This window comes from Ovis aries, chromosome 15, assembly GCF_016772045.2.
Source record: "Ovis aries strain OAR_USU_Benz2616 breed Rambouillet chromosome 15, ARS-UI_Ramb_v3.0, whole genome shotgun sequence".
In the NCBI taxonomy this organism is placed as follows: Eukaryota; Metazoa; Chordata; class Mammalia; order Artiodactyla; family Bovidae; genus Ovis; species Ovis aries.
Genome location: NC_056068.1, coordinates 48406382 through 48427006, shown reverse-complemented (window position 1 = coordinate 48427006; position 20625 = coordinate 48406382). Strand labels below are relative to the sequence as shown.

Below are 20625 nucleotides of genomic sequence, written 5' to 3'. Positions count from 1 at the left end.
AATATTGGCAAATCTCAAAGACAATAATGTTAAAAAATTTGGTGACTTTCATGAAAAGCATTTTAAACATGTTATGATGCTTTTGAACTATGGTGTTGGAGAAGACTCTTGAGAGTCCCTTGGACTGCAAGGAGATCCAACCAGTCCATTCTGAAGGAGATCAGCCCTGAGATTTCTTTGGAAGGAATGATGCTAAAGCTGAAACTCCAGTACTTTGGCCACCTCATGCGAAGAGTTGACTCATTGGGAAAGACTGTGATGCTGGGAGGGATTGCAGGCAGGAGGAGAAGGGGACGACAGAGGATGAGATGGCTGGATGGCATCACGGACTCAATGGACATGAATCTGAGTGAACTCCGGAGTTGGTGATGGACAGGGAGGCCTGGCGTGCTCTGATTCATGGGGTCGCAAAGTCGGACATTACTGAGCGACTGAACTGAACTGATATACCATGTGTATGCTTATTATATATACAATGCATATGCTTATTATATACACATACATATTAATTAAATATAGTCTTTCTAGGTAACTCAGATATTGAAGAACTTGCCTTTAATACAGGAGACCTGGATTCAATCCCCATGTTGGGAAGATCCCCTAGAGAAGGAAATGGCAACCCACTCCAGTATTCTTGCCAGGAGAATCCCATGAATAGAGGATTCTGGCAGGATATAGTCCATGGGATCACAAAGAGTCAGTTGGACATGACTGAATGATTAATACTTTCACTTTCAATGAGAAAGGGAAAAATAATCAACAAACTGAAATTTATGTGGTTACTTTTGGGAACTGAGTTGGAGGTCTGATTCAGCAAGGAATCATTCCCTTTATTGTAACTCTTTTTATTTTAAAAGTTTGGATTCAATTGTGGCAAAAAATTATAATTCAGAAGAATCAAATCGAAAAATATATGTAGGTTTGTTGCATCATTTTCTGCATTTTTGCATGCTTGAAATATTTTCTAATAATAATAATATGTAAACAAGAGAAAAAGAGGATTGGATTGAGAGCAAAATTGAACATCTCAGATAATATTAAAATAAATACATTTCAAAGTAATGATAGTTTGATATTCTTTGAATATAGGAGATTACAATTTTTCTTTGATATTGGAAAGAAGAATTTGATGGTATATCTAGATATAGACTTTTTTATGCAAGTGAAAGTGAAGAGTTGCTAACATTTGATATTAAACTGTGGATTATGAAAAAAGTCAGCGAGAGTTTCAAATATATACATTTAAGGCACCAAATGGCCAAATAAATTTAATATTATTAATTTGTAGCTATTACAATATGAAAGAATCTAGTGTTACTCTTAATTAAAATTAAAACATACAGGTGTTGAGTAGAAAATATAAAGATATTTAAAATGGTTCCAAAGTTGAGAAATGCAAAATATAAAAAAACAAGAAAGAAAGGATACTGATGGAGCTTTTTTAGGAGTATGTGTGATCCAGAGTGAATATGAAAGATGAAAAAAACTGGGACCAGAAAAAAGGGTAAAGTACAGATGCTATGAAGTCAAGGAGTAAACGCGCTTGAAAGATAGAATATAATAACAAAAACTGATATACTGGATTTGAGGATTACACTCATTTTTAATGATGATGATATTTTAGTTGTAATCAAAATATTGAGAATAGTGAGTTTTGTAATACATTGGTGACATTGCAAATTTTAAGCAAAGTGGAGAAATAAAAAAATTAGGGATTGCATAAGTTATTTAAATTGGAAAGTATAATTACTTATGAAATTATATATTAATTCAAAAATTTGGGAGGATTTCTTTGGATTACACTTTAAGATGGATTAGTGACCAAAACCAAATCCCAAGTGTTGCATTATAAATGTAGACTTTGAGTCAGTTTTTTACAAAAATGTGAAAGAAGTCAAATGGTGTGAGTAAATAAGAAGGGAATTTTATCTACCTTTTAACTAAGACCTAAATTATTTTGGAGGATTATTTGAATTTAATTTATTTTCTCACTATAAGTCAGATATAGTCTCTCTATCTTCATATTCAAAACATTTCAAATTAGAATTTCACATTTTTAAGTGCTTTAAGTATACAGTTCAGTGATAATAAGTATATTCCCAATGTGAACTAATAAATTTCCATATTCTGAATTTAATATAAATTTCATCATATTGTTGAAACTAAGTTTGTGTGCCTGATGCACAGTGAGACCAAGAAAACTGCAGCACCAGAGCCTGGAGCAAAGTCATTAGCCAAGTAGGCACCAACTTTGAAGTTGGGAAACACACAGACCAGGGTCTCCTGCATTGCAGGTGGATTCTTTACCAACTGAGCTATTAGGGAAGCCCATGGGAAACACAGGCTTATCTCAAATCCATTTTGCTGGCTGGCCCAGGACCAAAATTTTTAAAGGCAAAAAGTGTAGGGGAGAGGGTCTTAAGATACGTGTTCAGCTTATGGACCTTCTGGTTGGTTGGTGGTGTTGCAACACCATGCTCTTTCTGGAATATCAGTCATTAACTTCTGGTTCCAATCATGCTCCCAGAGGTCAGCATGTAGTCACATCTTCCACCTGCAGAGGGAGCAGGTCTGGGTCAAGAATAATCAAGTGGGTTGCCATTTCCTTCTCCAGGGGATCTTCCGGACCCAAGGATGGAACCTGTGTCTCCTGCATTGGCAGGCAGATTCTTTACTGCTGAGCCACTAGGGAAGCCTTGGTTTACTGTAGAACTGCTCAAAGGTGTGCATCAGATTGTTATCTGTATCCCTTCAGAAGGAACTAGGAGTCTTGTGACTATTGTCCTAATCAGTAACTGCTTGAGTCTTCTAATCCAAGAAGGCCTAAGAGACTGAAGTCTTTTATTTCTCTTTCTTTCTTTTTTCTTTCTGTAAACAGGAAATGGAGCCGTTTTGTTTTGTTTTGTTTTGTTTTGTTTTTTAATCCAAGAGGGCTCCCTCAGGGTCCTGCTCAGTTTCAATCACACAGTGTTTCTTCTCCTATATCTGGCTTATTTCTTGCAGCATAAAGTTTTCAAGGTTCATCTATGTTACAGAATGTAACAGAATTTTATTCTGTTTCTTAATTGGATAACATCCCATTTCTTATGTATACCACAATTTAACATTCATCAGTTGATGAACATTTGTGATGTTTCTACCATTTGGCCTTTGAGAATGATACTGCAATGAACATTCACATATGAGTGTCATTTGAATACTTGTTTTTTAACTTCTTTCAAGTACCTGAATGGAATGGTTGGATCTCATGGAAATTCTGTTTAACTTTTTGAGGAACCATTGACCTCTTTTCCACAGTAGCTGCGCTATTTTATATTCCCTCTGGCAAGATTCTAGGATTTCAATATTTCCATATTCTAGAAATGTATCTTTCAGAGACATACTACAAAATATAATGAAACACAAGTTAGTCAGAATTATAGTTCAATTTGGTTAAATATAGATTTTGATGAGTTTTTTTCTTTATGTTCATTACCTAATCTGCAGTATAAAGGTTCATACTTTTAACATATATGATCTCCCTATATAGGAAAGATTCTTTTTATTGACAGAATAACCTTCTATGGTGATGTTGACTTTATTATGTTTTTGATTATTAAAAAGATTCCTCATTTAGAAAACAGCTAAGGTTATTTATAGTCAGTTACATTCTATTTTTTAAAAGTTTATTGGCATTTGCAAATAAATAAACAAGTATTCTCAAGTACCTAGGATCCTATGTTAAATGTACAGATATTTTACAACTTTTGACTTTTGCCTTCCCAAAATTGAATCCTAAAAGTAAAATAAAATTAAAGTGGTCAAAAAAAAATTTCAGAGTATCTTTCTTCTTAAAACAATCTTTCAGATTTCCCATTGGCCACTGGAAAATCACAAAGATTTGTTATTTCACCTTATAAAAAGAGAGGTGCTATAAGTATTTAAGTTTATTTGGTATATTATGATGGATGGATTCAATAGGAAGAATTGTCAGATTAGAAGAGATGCTCTGTTTTCCCTAGGTTAAATTGGTACAATTAAAATGTTGTTGGTATAAATATCTCACGAGTTATATTCTCTTTGTATGGTATTTCCTAGAGATTTGTTAATGTCTTGCTCTTCATAATCCATATCTATTTGTCAGCAACCTAAAGGAGCTTTGCCTGATAGAAGGAAACTAGTGTATTAATAGTAACTTAATTTATTTTTTAAAAAATATTTACTTGGTCATGACCTACTTCTTTAATTTGAATGTAGCAATAGTTTTCTGTTGGCAGTTTAATGAAAATGCAGGCATTTAGTACCTATAAAACTATTCTGAAACTCTGAACTTCTATGTCTTGGATATATATTTAATAAATTTTTATAAATTATACATATTTATGTCTCAGTATAATATTGTTATAGCTCAAGATTTCTTTCTCAATGAAGATTGCATTCATTCATTTTTATAAATTAGATATTATACTTTCTTTGAAAATAGGTAAAATTATTATCCATATAGACATTTTGTCTAGTATTTTATTGTTGTTCAATCTCTAAGTCATGTCCATCTCTGTGACCCCAGGGATAGCAGCGTGCCAGGCTTCCCTGTTCTTCACTATCTCCTGGAGTTTGCTCAAACTCATACCCATTGTTTCTTTGTTTTTTCTTAACTTGACTTTATTATATTTGTTTTGAATGCCACAGGAACTAACAAACTCCTTGTCTTTTCATGACCTCTTATCTGATCTTTCTCTTTTGAAAAATGTCAGTAATAAAATGAACATAGACATTTTAAGTATTTCATTATTTGCAAATGGTTTTGTTGTTTTGGTTGTTGTTTTATTCTGGCACTTCCCTGGCGAGCTCTTGAAATAAGCCACAGGACAGATGGCTTCTTCTTCAACTAAAAAAGACTGTCTCAGAGCTCCTATGAATAACTGTGAGTGCACGCTTAGCCTCTCAGTGTGTCTGACTTTTTGTGACCCCATGGACTGCAGTCCACCAGGTTTTTCTGTCCATATAATTCCCCAGGCAAGAACACTGGAGTGGGTTGCCATTTCTTTCTCCAGGGGATCTTCCAGACCCAAAAATCAAACCCCTATCTCCTATGTTGGCAGGCAAATACTTTACAACTGAGCCAACTGGGAAGCCCATGAATAACTGTACCAATTATTAATTCTTGGGTAGAGAGTTGTGATGACATTACTTAAACAATTTTGAGATTTTACTGATGGACTGAATAACAATCTCCAGAACATTAGTAGTGCAGATGGAGCCATGTGTTTGCCAAGCCAAGTTCCAGCAGAATGAGAATTAATTACATGGGACTAATTATACTAGTGAGGGATGATTTTAGATTTTTCTTCAAATATTGTTGATGTTTCATAATTTGGTATTCTGGATATATACTAAAATCTTTTCTTTCTTCTCAAGCTATCTGAAAGTCATACTAATTTAGTAGATTCAATTTTTGTAAGCTGAAATTCAATATTTATAAATGATATCTTATTCTCTATGCCTAACTCCTCCAGATTTTGGGAAATCTTAGTAAGTGTTCAAAGGTGTGTCTCTTGATATCCCAATAAGGACATGGACCTATCTTTCCATGTGTCCTCATTCTAACTTGTACTATCTGCCACCAAACCTCCTTAAATTACTGGAGAATTATTTGTTTACAATATTGTTTCCCCTGATGAATTAAACTTTCACACTGAGAAAGAGATATTCCAATTTGGTTTCGTTATACTTTGACTAGGGATTAGCTCAGCATAGGTAAATAAATATGATTTAAATGAATGACTCTGTAAGGGAGAAATAAAATATGGGTAATTTGCATTTACCCATTACCATTTACCCATCTCCTTTCCATCCTAACATCATAAGAAACTGTTAATATGGTACAGAGAAGTGAAGTGAAAGTCGCTCAGTCATGTCCGACTCTTTATAACTTCATGGACTGTAGAATGCCAGGCTTCTCTGTCCATAGAATTCTCTAGGTCAGAATACTGAAGTAGGTAGCCATTCCCTTCTCCAGGAGATCTTCCCAACCCAGGGACTGAACCCAGTTCTCCCACATTGCAGGCAGATTCTTTACCATCTGAGCCATCAGGGAATCCCCAATGTGGTACAACTTGATGGAAAATATTAGCATGTGAGGGACAGATTTACTTGACCTGATAATGTTTATTTTGGCAAAGATCAGTTCCATCAGAGAAGTTAGCTAATGATTTAGTCCAGAAAGAAAGAGACTCTGACAAAGTAAATCAATTTCTCTAGCTTTGACTTGTTTATAAAATCCAGTCAGTTCTCATAAAAATGGTCTTACAGGATGACAACTTTGCTTATTTTTTTAAATCTTCCTTAAATTTCAGAGACAATCCACTTATACATGGTATTCATCATTCAAAGATTATAACATGATAGTTTCTGAGGGCACAAAATATCCTATGTCTCCATAAGGAAGTGAGGAGCAGTGCTTTAACTGCATTCAAAGGGCTGGAAAATATTAGAGGCTGTGCCTGCTTTTTAGATGTACTGGAGTTTAAAGAAATTCTGAGCTGCATAATATTCACATTGTGATACACTTCACTTTATTATGATAACGAACACATTTATTTCTTAAGTACACTTCAATTTTTGAAGAATTCCACTGGGTTTACATTTTCCAGTGTAACTCATCTCTCTACTTAGTATGCAGATCATAAGAAAAACATTTTGATTTCACTTTTTTACAGATTTTTAGATAGTAAACCAAGTGAGGTCCTCTTGAGTTTAATTTTGTGATTCTAGATTTTTAGTTGGGAGAAATCTTAGATGCAATTTTTAAATCCTATCTAATTTGCTTGCTTTTACATGAAAATGATACTCTCAGGAGGCTGTCAGTCTCCTCTATAACAATCTTGAGTTTTTTAACAGACTAGTAATGACTTTCTCAAACAAGAAGCATATTCTTTTTTTCATTAAGCAGGCACTGTTTTGATGGCTAGAAAAACATTGCGATGTATTTCAGTCAGTGTTTTTTAAAAATTAATTGATAGGCCAGATGGAAGGAATTCTCTGCCTCCTCTCTGAGAAATCTTCAGTCAGCAGGCTGGCTGTCATAACCAGTGTTTTATCCCTGAGGCTCAGAACTTTCTGCATTGAAACATCTTCAGAATGCATACTCGAATCTCTTTGGCTCTGACAGTGTAGACAATTGGGTTGAGCATTGGAGGTACAAGAAAGTGCAAATAGGACAGAAGCATGAATATCTGAGCTGGCAGCTTCTTTTTCCCAAAGCGATGGATCATGGGCAGGCTGATCTGTGGGGTATAAAATAATAATACAACACAAATGTGGGAAATGCAAGTGTTGAAAGCTTTGAGTCTCTCAGCATTGGAAGCAATGCTCAATACTGCCTTCAAAATCATCACATAGGAGAGGAGAATGAGGACCGCATCCACTCCCAATGTGGAGAGCATCACAAACAGCCCAAGGCCACTGTTCACAACTGTGCTGGAACTGGCCAGCCTCAGAACATCAGGGTGAACACAGTAGGAATGTGACAGTGCATTCACAGGTGGGAACCGCAGTCTTCCAAGGAGTACAGGCAGGGGCAAGTGGAGGGCAGCACTACGGGTCACACTGGCCAGTCCAATGGCCCCGATGCGCTTGGCTGTCAGGATGGTGGCGTAGCGTAAGGGCTCTCGGATAGCCACGCAGCGGTCAAAAGCCATGGCCAACAACACAGCTGACTCAATTACTGAGCATGTGTGGATGAAGAAGAGTTGCACAAAGCAGGTTGCAGCTCCCACCTTCCTTTGGGCCAGGAGAAAAACAGCTGCCATGGAAGGCAGTGTGGAAACTGTGAGGCCCAGGTCAGCCACTGAGAGCATGGAGAGGAAGAGGTACATGGGTGTGCGGAGGCTGGGAATGGACTTGACCATGTGCAGTATGGTGGTGTTGCCCAGCAAAGAGAGAACATAGATGAAGCAGACAGGAATAGCTGTCCAGCAGTGAGCAGCCTCGAGTCCCTGGAAATCCATCAGTATGAAGAAGAAACTGCTGGCATTATTGTTGATAGGAACTGCCATATCTCTGAGAGATTTTTGCCCTTTAGAAGTTATGGAGACAGCAAAAAGTTACTCTTTTATAGCATTTCCTATCATCTCATCCCATATGGCACCCCTGGCCCATGCCTTCAGATAAATATTGCTGTTCTTTTCTCCTCACAATACTGAATCCTATTCCTTTAGACATTACCCTAGGGTATAATGCTACACTCTCTTTTGGGTGGTTTGTCCTAGTTTACAGAAGCAAATCAGGCCTTTTGTTTCTAGAAAATTTCTTTCTCATAGGCAGATATTTTAATGAATAAAAAAGGCAAAGCAAAACTCTGTATTGAAAATGCAGTGTCCTTGTACATAATCTAAATCAGTTTTTGTACCATAATAATAGGGTTCTAAACAAACCGAGATTTGGATAATTGTATTCAATGACTTCTTGGTAGTTAGAAAAAAAAGTGTATAAGAATGTTAACAGTAAGTCTGACCTCCTGATATAACCAGATCTATCTTTTGCTCTGGCAGTTGGGACATCAGAACAAATACCTGTGACAAATACTAGGAAGAGTTTGAGTTTTATCTGTATTTTTCCTGGATTTATGTCCCTTCTTAATCCTAGTTACAGATGTTTAAAAAATATTTGAATATCTGGTATAGATCTGTGAAAGAAGGAAGGTCAAAACTAGATAATATTTGTCATTAGAAATACAGTATAATCCCAATGCCATGCACAATTACTGAGTTCCTGCTATGTACTCAGTTTAAATAATATACTTACAGATGATGTATAGCTTATGTTTCTGAAGGTCCACTAACCCATGGGTCAACAGAGAACACATCCATAAACTAACTCATGAGGGCACTAACTATGGGACACATAAAGGATTCCAACTCTCTATCTGCATCCTGCTCTCCATGACTCACCTTTTTAATGATCCTGATTCCCTCATGGACAATTATTAATGAAAGGAATAAAGTGTGGAATCTTAGATCATCGAGTTCAAATGAGACTTTGTTCACATTGAATGATGCTTCTGTTTGTCAACATCTCCTTGGGCAGTCTTATGTATGTGGCAGTTATGAACGGTTAATCTTCATTTTAGCCTAATTCTTTTTCGTAAACCAACTATAATGCTGCTGTATAGACTCATGAAGAATGCCTGCAGTCCCCATTTCACATGTTAACTCTTAGTCTAAGGAAAATCCAGAAAAGATATTCTATGAAAGGTGAGCGATGTCGTCAAACCCAAAATAAGGCATGGCAATTGAATAGTAAAATCATACTGGCACTGATGGTAGGGCAAGTAGTGGATGAAGAAGGAGAAGAAGAAGGAGAAACACCTATAAGGAAAGAAAAGATGGCAGGTGTCATGCTATTCTATTTGAGAAAAGAAGGATCTGCAATAGAAAAAGGAAAGCTGTTTTTTAAATCTTTTTTTTATAGATAAACTACTGAAATGTGAGGGGGAGGGGTGAGTGCTATGATTTATCTATATTGTCCTAATAAAATTTTTCTGAGTTGTGGTTACAGAGGGAGAGATGGGCAATGAGTGGACTTAGTATCCATCCACCTGTTTTGACAAATTTTACTTTTTAATTAATTAATTTATATTTCAGTATAGTTGCTTTACAATGTTGTGTTAGCTTCTACTGGATAGTAAAATGAACAAGATGTACATATAAATATACATATATCTCCCTGCCTTTTGGATTTGCTTCCCATTGAGAACACCACAGTGCATTGAGTAGAATTCCCTGCACTACACACGCTTTTAATTACAGTGTGTTTAAAATCACAGATACACTAGGAATGCAGAGAATTACCAGAGAAGGGAATGTATGAAAGAAAACCAGCAATGGGTACTGCATTGGTTAGTGGTGTGAACTAGTTCTTCCAGCATAATTCAGTAATTATTATGGGTCTGCCACATAGCTGGGCTTTGCAGAGAGCAAATATGGTATATATGAAGCCAAATTCTGAGGAAGTATAGTTATACAAGGGCTTCCCTGGTAGCTCAGCTGGAAAAGAATCTGCCTGCAATGCAGGAGACCCCAGTTCAATTCCTGGTCAGGAAGATCCCCTGGAGGAGGGATAGTCTACCCATTCCAATATTCTTATCTGGAGAATTCCATGGACAGAGGAGACTGGCAGTCTACAGTCCACGGGGTCCCAAAGAGTCGGACATGACTGAGCAACTGAGCACACACACACACACACACACACACACACAAGGAACAGTCATACAGTTTTAGAATTCATTTACACGTGGAGAAGAGAGATACACTAAAAATGTCTGGACTGTCTCACAAACAAATGCTAAAATGAAAGGAGTTACCACGCAATGGAAGACAGAGCATATCTGGACAAAGGTCAGAGCTTGCAAAACAAACCAATGCATGCTTATTGATCTGTGTCTAATAGTTATAGAAAATAGTGTAAGTCGAATTCCAAAAGTCTTTTTTTTTTTTTTTTGAACGTGCAACTTTCTGAGAAATGTTGCTACAATGCCAATATGCTAAGTGGCTTTCTGGCCATATAGAACTTTAAAGGTGTTAGTGCTGCTTCAGAGCACTAAAGCTGCACAGAGTCCTGGAGTTTCTTGCACTGCCCTGAGAAATGCTACCTAAACTAAATCATATCAGTTCTTCAGAGCATAAATGCAGAGCTACTGTGCTTTTTAAATATCTTACCATATAGATTTAATATTATCAGTTCTTTAAACTATTTCTTTTAAGACAAGACCTCTACGTAGCTCTTCATCATGAGCGCTTCATTGATAAATACATTGTGTTGCCTCTATTACAATGTAGTGTGAGACTTATAAACCATATTTCCAGTTTTTCTTCTTTGCCTCCTTCCTTCTTCCTCATGCATGCTCAGTAGCTTCAGTCATGTCTGACTTTTGCAACCCTGTGGACTGTAGTCCACCAGGCTCCTCTGTACATGAGGATTCTCCAGGCAAGAATACTGGAATGGTTGCCATGTCCCCTGCCAGCGGATCTTCCCAATTCAGGATCAAACCCACGTGTCCTGCGTCTCCTGTATCACAGGAATATTCTTCACCCACTGAACCACCTGGAAAGCCCCCCTCCCTGCCTCCTTGCCTTCCTTTTCTTTTCTTTTAGGTATTACTTCTTCCTTACATTAATTATGGACTTGCAGTTGATCTTAAACTAAATGGCAAGAATTGAGTGATTATTGGGTGAGGAAAGAGGGGCCAGGGATGGTTTCCCAAAGATATAGAATGTATCATACATGAGAAAAAGAGATGTTGTATACCTCCAACAAATGTCCATCCTGCCTCAGAAATCTTCACAGTCGAGTTTGCAACCATATTTAGGATAGCCCATGACTTCTCTTGACTGCCATTCCCAATATACATACAGTGTGATTTGAGCTAAATTAGCTCAAGGTTTTTTGCTCACTCACCTGACCCCAGTGCAGGGGCACAAATTCTGCAAATCAAGTGCAGCTGGGACCTTGTATGGCTCCTGTGTTGAGCATAGTTTCAGGCGAGCAGGTTTATAAAGCACTGACTCTGGCTCTCCCTGGAGGCTTACATTCAGTCCCTGTGGTATAGGTTCTCAGAGTAGCATCACATGTGCATGTGGCAGACAGAACTGTCCATTGCTAATTTTTGTGAATCTTTGCCAGCTCTCCAAAGGATGTATGGTATAAGATTAGCACACACAGTCACCTCTGCTTCAGGCTTACTTTCTTAACTCCATACAGATGAAAGTCATCATACAGATCATAGATTTCTGGCCCCAGAAATATCTGATATCATATTTAGATCCAGGTGGTGCAAGTGGTAAAGATCCTACCTGCCAATACAGGAGACATAAGCAATGCAGGTTTGATACCTGGGTCAGGAAGATCCCCTTGAGGAGGAGGGTATGGCAAACCACTCTGTCCAGGATTTGTGCCTGGAGAATCACATGGACAGAGGAGCCTGGCAAGCTACAGTCTGTGCAAGAGTTGATACTCTGGAAGCAACTTAGCATATACATTTTAGATCTGCAGTATATACAATCCTTTATATTCTCCAACCCTCCTCCTCCAAATCCAGATAATATTTTCTCAAGTTATAAATATCTAGAAGGGTGAGAGTTGACTATCTAGAGCATTACTTCCATAGGTGATAATCTTAACATATATCCTCCGAGATAAATTCATTTAGTACTGCTTGATCTTTGATAAAATAATATACAGTTTACTTTTCCACTATGAGTTCCCTATCCTCTTCCCTTCTTCCTAAAAGTGAGTTCTTTATTTTTCCTGAGAAATGATTATGATGGTGAGGATATTAAAATGATTCACCAGGAGCATGTGAAATGGGGTCTGGGTTTTGTTTTAAAGGAGAGAGATATAAGATACAGATCCTGGTCACAGAATGTGTGGAGCTATACAGAAGTGGTCTGGGAAGTAATGTAGGGACCAAATTGGACATGATATAGTGATATAGAGGGGCCATCTCAAGAGTCCTACACCCACACCCTAGTTCAGTGATTCACTAAAACACTTGTGCAACTCACCATAAAGCTGGTCTTGTGGCTGAGATTTAATGTAGCAAGAGACACTGTAGGACAGCAAGAAAAGGATATACTTTGGTGAAGGCTGGAAAGGTCTCATGCATGAGTGCTCAGTTGCTTCAGTCCTGTCTGACTCTTTGCAACCCTATGGATTATAACCTCCCAGGCTCCCCTGTCCATGGGATTCTCCAGGCAAGAATACTGGAATGGATTGCCATGCTCTCCTCCAGAGGATGTTTCTGACCCAGGGATTGAACCTGTATCTCTTATGTATCCTGCATTGGCAGGCAGGTTCTTGATCACTACCACCACCAGGGAAGCCAAGAGAGGTCACATAAGAGTCTTCTCAGTGTTCCTATTTCTTGAAGGATCAGTCTAGCAGCAAATATCAGAGACATATGAGAAATGTCTCTATCCAGGTAAGCCTGGAGCGAGAGAGCTCTTCAAAGTTTCTGGTTATATGACCCCAAAGCAACAAGTACACATAATAAATTTTATGTTAATCTTAAACATGCTGCCAATCTGGTTCATCCTGGGTTACTACTTTGGGCATAGATAATGATCTATTACTCAGTAACTATATGAACATTTCAGGGGGTTAGTTCTCAGAGTTTGGTCCAGGGCCATGAATTAACATGGCTTTTCAATTCAAAGCTAGATGGGTACTATTATGGGCCCCTAAATAAAGAGGAACATATTTAAAGAAGAGAGTATAGCAGAAACAATTATAGTAACTTGCTAGAGATCATCAGAAGGGTAAATAGGAAGGTTATTTATTTCAAAGCATAGAATATATAATCAGAAATGAACATTTTGAGCTAGAAAATTATCAATAAATAGTAGTGGTAGTTGTGAGCAAAGAGAAACCTGCAAGGGAAGAGAAATGATGGAATAGCTTAAATACATGTGCAGTATAATCATGCTTAGATTTTTCAGTTCTGTTTGGAGTGGTTTGAGCATGCAGACAAGGAAACCAACCAGTGGAATGGTTCTAAATTGAGGCAACTTTTTCCTATTAAAATTGAGGCATGAGCAATGGAAATGTAGAAGTGAAGATTTATGGAAAAATATTAGGAAAGTAAATCTACAATATTAGTAAGTGATTGGAAATTATGGGAAAATGAAGATCATCTAGGGCCAATAGTTCATATAGTTTGACTGGAGTGAAGAAGAGAACAGACATGCCATTCACCTAAACGGAAGACTCTAAAGCTGGAGCAGGAGGAAGTAGCAGTTGAGGATGGAGCAGCAGAGAATAAATTCTATCTTGGGCTTATGGAATTTAAGATTTCTGTATAGCAGACGCATATAATTATCCCCACGTCAAGTGTCAATTTGTGTGTAGCCTAGTAGAGAGAGGTGCTTAGAATTGAAAAAAGCAACATTTGTATTTGTAGACTGACCAGAAAATGCAGTGAGTAGATTTATCCAGAGAGACAAGAGAATAATCAGCATAGAGAAGTGTTGGAGTTGCTGAGAAAGCACAGATATCTAAGAACAAGTCAACAGTCAATCTTGTCAAATACTGATGAGTGAATATTCTTATTTTCAGGGCGGTGATTATTTGTACAGGTTCAGGAGGTGTCTGTCTTCTTTGTGTTGTTGTTGTTGAGTTGCCAAGTCACATCTGAGTCTTTGTGACCCTGTGGACTGCAGCACATCAGGGCTTCCTATCCTTCACTATCCCCCAGATTTGCTCAAACTCATGTCCATTGAGTCAGTGATGCCATCCAACCATCTCATTCTCTGTTGCCCCCTTCTCCTCCTGCCCTCAATATTTTTCAGCTTCAAGGTCTTTTTCAATGAGTCAGCTCTTTGTACCAGGTGGCTAAAGTATTGGAACCTCAACTTTAGCATCAGTCCTTCCAATGAATATTCATGGTTGATTTCCTTAGGATTGACTGGTTTGATCTCCCTGTAGTCCAAGGGACTTTCAAGAGTCTTCTCCAACACCACAGTTCAAAAGTATCAATTCTTTGGTGCTCAGCCTTCTTTAGTCCTACTCTCACATCTGTACATGACTACTGGAGAAACCATAGCTTTGACTATATGCACCTTTGTCTGAGAAGTGATGTCTCTGCTTTTTAATATGCTGTCTAGGTTTGTCATAGCTTTTCTTCCACAATGCAAGTGTTTATTTTAATTTCATGGCTGCAGTTACTGTTTGCAGTGATTTTGGAGCCCAAGAAAGTAAAATCTATCACAGTTTCCACTTTTTCTCCGTTTGCCATGAAGTGAGCGGACCAGATGCCACGATCTTCATTTTTTGAATGTTGAGGGTTTTTTGTTTTTGTTTTTTGTTTTTGTTTTTTTTTTTTTTTTTTGGTGTGTGTGTGTGTAATAAAGTTTTATTAAAGTATAAAGGAGATAGAGAAAGCTTCTGACATAGGCATCAGAAGCGGGCAGAAAGAGTACCCACTTGTTAGTGTTCAGTCCAGTTCAGTTCAGTCGCTCAGTCGTGTCCGACTCTTTGCGACCCCATGAATCACAGCATGCCAGGCTCCCTGTCCATCTCTAACTCCTGGAGTTCACTCAGACTCATGTCCATCGAGTCCGTGATGCCATCCAGCCATCTCATCCTTGGTCATCCCCTTCTCCTCCTGCCCCCAATCCCTCCCAGCATCACAGTCTTTCCCAATGAGTCAACTCTTCGCATCAGGTGGCCAAAGTACTGGAGCTTCAGCTTTAGCATCATTCCTTCCAAAAGAAATCCCAGGGTTGATCTCCTTCAGAATGGACTGGTTGGATCTTAGCATGAGTTTATATACTCTCCAATGAATCCAAAGAATGCCTGCAGGTTGTGAAGACCTCACCAGACCTACACCCATAATTTACATTTTAAGATAACAGAATTAGCCAGAAGGTTTAATCCAGAGACTGTCCTCAGGCAGAATACATTATTGTTATATAATCCTAAGGAATGTAGAGAAGGAAAAAAAGTTTGCCCTTCCTTCCTCCTTGAGAATTCCAGACCCTTCTCTCCTTGGGGACCCCTAGACTTCTTATCAACCTGCCTAGGAAATGACTCTCTCATTCCTCCCTTTTCTTTTAGGAGAATTATGTTGCCTAGGGAAAAGGGGCATCGTTCTTGTTCCATAACTGCTTCCGAGCTGAGAAGGGGCATTGTCCCTAAATTGGTGAGGCAACATATTCTCCTAATGTTGAGTTTTAAACAAGCTTTTTCACTCTTCTCTTTCACCCTCATCAAGAGGCTCTTTATTTCCTCTTCACTTTCTGCCATTAAAGTGGTATCATCTGCCTATCTGAGGTTATTGATGTCTTTCTTGGCAATCTTGATTCTAGCCTGTGCTTCATCCAGTCCAACATTTCATATTATGTACTCTGCATAGAAATTAAACAAGCAGGGTGACAATATATAGTTTTGATGTACTCCTTTTCCAATTTGGAACCAATCTGTTGTTCCATGTCCAGTTCTAACTGTTGTTTCTTGTCCTGTATATAGGTTTCTCAGGGGACAAGTAAGGTAGTCTGGAATTCCCATCTCTTTCAGAACTTTCCAGTTTGTTGTGATCTCACATGCTAGTAGAGTAATGCTCAAAATTCTCCAAGCCAGGCTGCAGCAAAACATGAACCATGAACTTTCAGATGTTCAAGCTGGTTTTAGAAAAGGCAGAGGAACCAGAGATCAAATTGCCAACATCCACTGGATCATGGAGAAAGCAAGAGAGTTCCAGAAAAAACATCTATTTCTGCTTTATTTACTATGCCAAAGCCTTTGACTGTGTGGATCACAATAAACTGTGGAAAATTCTGAAAGAGATGGGAATACCAGACCAACTGACCAGCCTCTTGAGAAACCTATATGCAGGTCAGGAAGCAACAGTTAGAACTAGACATGAAACAATAGACTGGTTCAAAATAGGAAAAGGAGTACGTCAAGGCTGTAAATTGTCACCCTGCTTATTTAACTTATATGCAGAATACATCATGAAAAACACTGGGCTGGAGGAAGCACAAGCTGGAGGAAATCAAGACTGCTGGCAGAAATATCAATAATCTTAGATATGCAGATGACACCACCCTATGAAAGAAAGTGAAGAGGAACTAAAGAGCCTCTTGATAAAATTGAAAAAGAAGAGTGAAAACATTGGCTTAAATCTCAACATTCAGAAAATGAAGATCATGGCATCTGGTCCCATCACTTCACGGCAAATAGATGGGGAAACAGTGGAAAACAGTGGATGACTTTATTTTTCTGGGCTCCAAAATCACTGCAGATGGTGATTGCAGCCATGAAATTAAAAGCTGCTTACTCCTTGGAAGGAAAGTTATGACCAACCTAGACAGCATATTAAAAAGCAGAGATGTTACTTTGTCAACAAAGGTCTGTCTAGTCAAAGGTATGGTTTTTCCAGTGGTCACATATGTGGAAAAGAAAGCTGAGTGCTGAAGAATTGATGCTTTTTAACTGTGGTGTTGGAAAAGACTCTTGAGAGTCCCTTGGACTGCAACCAGTTCATCCTAAAGGAGATCAGTCCTGGATGTTCATTGGTAGGACTGATCTTGAAGCTGAAACTCCAATACTTTGGCCACCTGATGGGAAGAGCTGACTCACAGGAAAAGACCTTGATGCTGGGAAAGATTGAGGGCAGGAGGAGAAGGGGATGACAGAGGATGAGATGGTTGGATGGCATCACCGACTCAAAGGACATGGGTTTGAGTGGACTCCGGGAGTTGGTGACGGCCAGGGAGGCCTGGCGTGCTCTGGTTCATGGGGTCACAAAGAGTCGGACACGACTGAGAACTTAAATGAACTGAACTGAACACTGTCAAGGCTTTTGCGTAGTCAATGAAACAATAGTAGATTTTTTTTTTTCTGGAATTCCCTTTTTTTTCTATGATCCAACAGATGTTAGCAATTTGATCTTTAGTTCCTCTGCCTTTTCTAAATCCAGCTTGTATATCTGGAAGTTCTCGGTTCATGTACTGTTGAAGCCTAGCTTGAGAATTTTGAAAATGACCTTGCTAGCATGAGAAATGAGTTTTAAAATTCTTTGGCATTGCCTTTTTTTAGAATTGGAATGAAAACTGACCTTTTCCAGTCCTGTACCCACTGCTGAGTTTTCCAAATTTGCTGACATATACAGTATAGGACTTTAACAACATCATCTTTTAGAATTTGAAATAGCTCAGCTGGAATTCCATCACCTCCATCAGCTTCTTCTTTTTTATTTACTATGATATAAGTTTGAGGGCAGGAGGAGAAGGGGACAACAGAGGATGAGATGGTTGGATGGCATCACCAACTCAATGGACATGAGTTTCGGTGAATTCTGGGAGTTGGTGATGGACAGGGAGGCCTGTCATGCTGCAGTTCATGGGGTCATAAAGAGTCGGACACGACTGAGTGACTGAACTGAACTGAACTGAATTGGAAATATTGGTAATGAAATCACCCCCTTGCTAAAATATCATATTTGAAATAATTCTCATTTAATCAGATATGAAAAGAAGCTTTTAAGAAACTTTAGGTAGCCAATGCTTGCAAAGGTATCTTACATTAGTTGGCAGGTGTCTCAACATACAGAGTTTCTCTCCTAACCTGTGAGTTAAGGAATTTTACTGTCTCTCAAACATTGAAATCTTAAGGTATTTGGGGGATTGCAAGAAAAGAGTAATTTTCCCAATTTTACTTATACTGTAGGTAGAACCTGATGACAAATTCTTATCTTGGTTATCTTGGTTATCTAGCATCAGTATAGCAGATAAAGAGAAACTCAAAAGTCCAACCTGAAATTACTTCTGATAACTTCCATTAAAGCAGCTTTAAAAGATACATATAATAAATTAATATTCTTGATGCAATTTTGAAAATAATCAGGCCACATCTAATGTGACAAACCTTACTGTACAATCAAGAATTTTTTTGTTGTTTTTGATCAAAAAGAAAGAGACTAAAATTTTTATATAATTGACTTTATTAACATTTGGAAACAATTTTCTGTTATTTGAGTTCTTGCGTTAATTTTACCTTGCCATTTTGTCCCCACCAGAGTTAACCCTCCCAATTTCACTTCACATAACTACACTACATCCTAAGCTTCTACTTACCTGATCTAATCAATCAATGCTGCTTTATGAGATGTCTTAAACTTAATTATAATGAATAGTGAAAATTCAAGAAAGAGAGAATTTTACATGTGTAGAAAATCTGGATTGAAATACTGAAGTATTTAATGGAACTGTTATATGATAATGATAAAGAAACATGGGACAAGGGGTAATGAAAAAAAAAGTGTCTTTTATAGAACTGAAGAAAAACACAAAAAATTGTAAACAACTCCCAAAATTTGAAATGAAAGTAATCATCAATTCATAAAGTAATTGGGCACAGAAAACTATCATGATAAATTAAACCAAAGGCTGATGCTGAAAGGGAGAATCATGGCCGGTGTAAGTTGTGAAAATAAAACACATTCAGCCCTTTTACTTGCCTCCTTATGTATATAGTAATGAAGAAAAGTCACTTCAGCTGGAAGAGTTGGGATAGTGACTATTGACTTGTACCTGTTTTCCAAAATTCATGTTATAAATTTGGCTCAGGATTCTTCAGGTCTTTTTTTTGATGAAGAGTTTTAAGATTTTATCTTGGATCTGCTTGATTTTCTCCTCATAGACGATGCGGTTCATCACAGGAGGAATGAGAAAATGCATGTTGGCCATGAGTACAAAGAAGTTTGAGAAAGTCCTGGGCCAAATTGGTAAAGTATAGACAAGCAGATCATAGGTGTGAAGAAGAGGGCTACAGTAGAGAGGTGGGAAATACAGGTGTTGAGAGTTTTGAGGTAGCAATCATGGGATAAAACACTCAGGGTGGTTTTCAGAATCAACAGGTAAGAAAGGAGAAAATCAATGCCCATGTTGGAAAGCACCATAAAGAGTCCAACAATGCTATTGACCCTAGTGCTGGAGCAAGAAAGCTTTAGAATATCAGAATGCAGGCAGTAGGAATGAGAAAGTACATTAAAATGACCCAAGTACAGCCTCCTCAAGAGGATAGGAAGGGGTACTTGGGCATCGTGGCTCTCCCTACAATGGCCAAACCTATCCTCGCAATTACACTGCTGGTGAGAATGGAAGAATAGTGCAGTGGATGAGAAATGGCCACATAGTGGTCAAAGGCCATTGCCAGTATGATAACTGACTCAAAATCCGGCAAAGTGTGAGTAAAAGACATTTGGGTGAAGCAAGCATATAAGGTGAGTTCTCTAGCATCCAGCCAGAAGATCCTCAGCATTGTGGGGAAGGTGAAGAGGGACAGACCCAGATCAGAGGCAGCTAGCATGACCAGGAAGAGGTACATAGGCACATGGAGTGATAACTGTCATGATGGTCACATTGCCCACCAGGGTTACCAAGAACACGGCACAGAAAGGTAAGGAGATTCAGATGTGAACAGCTTCCAGCCCAGGTAAGCCTGTCACCTGGAAGGTGGAGAATGTGGAGCTGGTGCTATTGATGCCAGAACTGCATGTCTTTCCTAAAATGAAATGCATTGCCTCCACAGATGTTAAAATTTTATTTGAGCATTTGACTACTTATAATACTGCTTCTTTTAAGCTGGCCCTGATATGTGTCTAATATGAGAGTAAATGATGTTTCCCAATAGAGAGCATTTGAGGCTTTGGACTAGAAAGTGAGACTTTGTTTTCATTAATTTCCACAGATACTGTACTTTATTGAATAAAAATGAGAAAAATACACTTGATACTTATTGTACCTAAGCCATTTAATTGCTATAATGACATTTTAAAGTAATATGCCAAAATAATGCCCTTTAAATAAATTTTTTATTTTATGCAAATTCATACCTGTAATTTTAATTACCATAGTATATCATTCTAGGGTATTTCTTACTGCCTTTGTCAGCCATGATACATATTAGATGCTGCTGCTGCTGCTGCTAAGTCACTTCAATCATGTCTGACTCTGTGCGACCTCATAGATGGCAGCCCACCAGGCTCCTCCATCCCTGAGATTCTCCAGACAAGAATACTGGAGTGGGTTGCCATTTCCTTCTCCAATGCATGCATGCATATTAAGTTGCCTCAGTCATGTCTGACTC

At 38.1% G+C, this 20625-nt stretch overlaps 1 protein-coding gene and 1 pseudogene across 1 annotated transcript; both read right to left on the bottom strand.

Moving 5' to 3' along the window:
- Positions 1 to 7088: 7088 nt before the first annotated feature.
- Positions 7089 to 8036, bottom strand: LOC101109299 (olfactory receptor 51G1-like). Its single transcript, XM_004016668.5, has one exon. It carries the CDS (start codon positions 8034 to 8036, stop codon positions 7089 to 7091), a length of 948 nt encoding a protein of 315 aa, XP_004016717.2.
- Positions 8037 to 19109: 11073 nt separating this feature from the next.
- LOC101109040 (olfactory receptor 51G2-like) lies at positions 19110 to 20056 on the bottom strand (annotated as a pseudogene).
- Between the last annotated feature and the right edge of the window lie 569 nt (positions 20057 to 20625).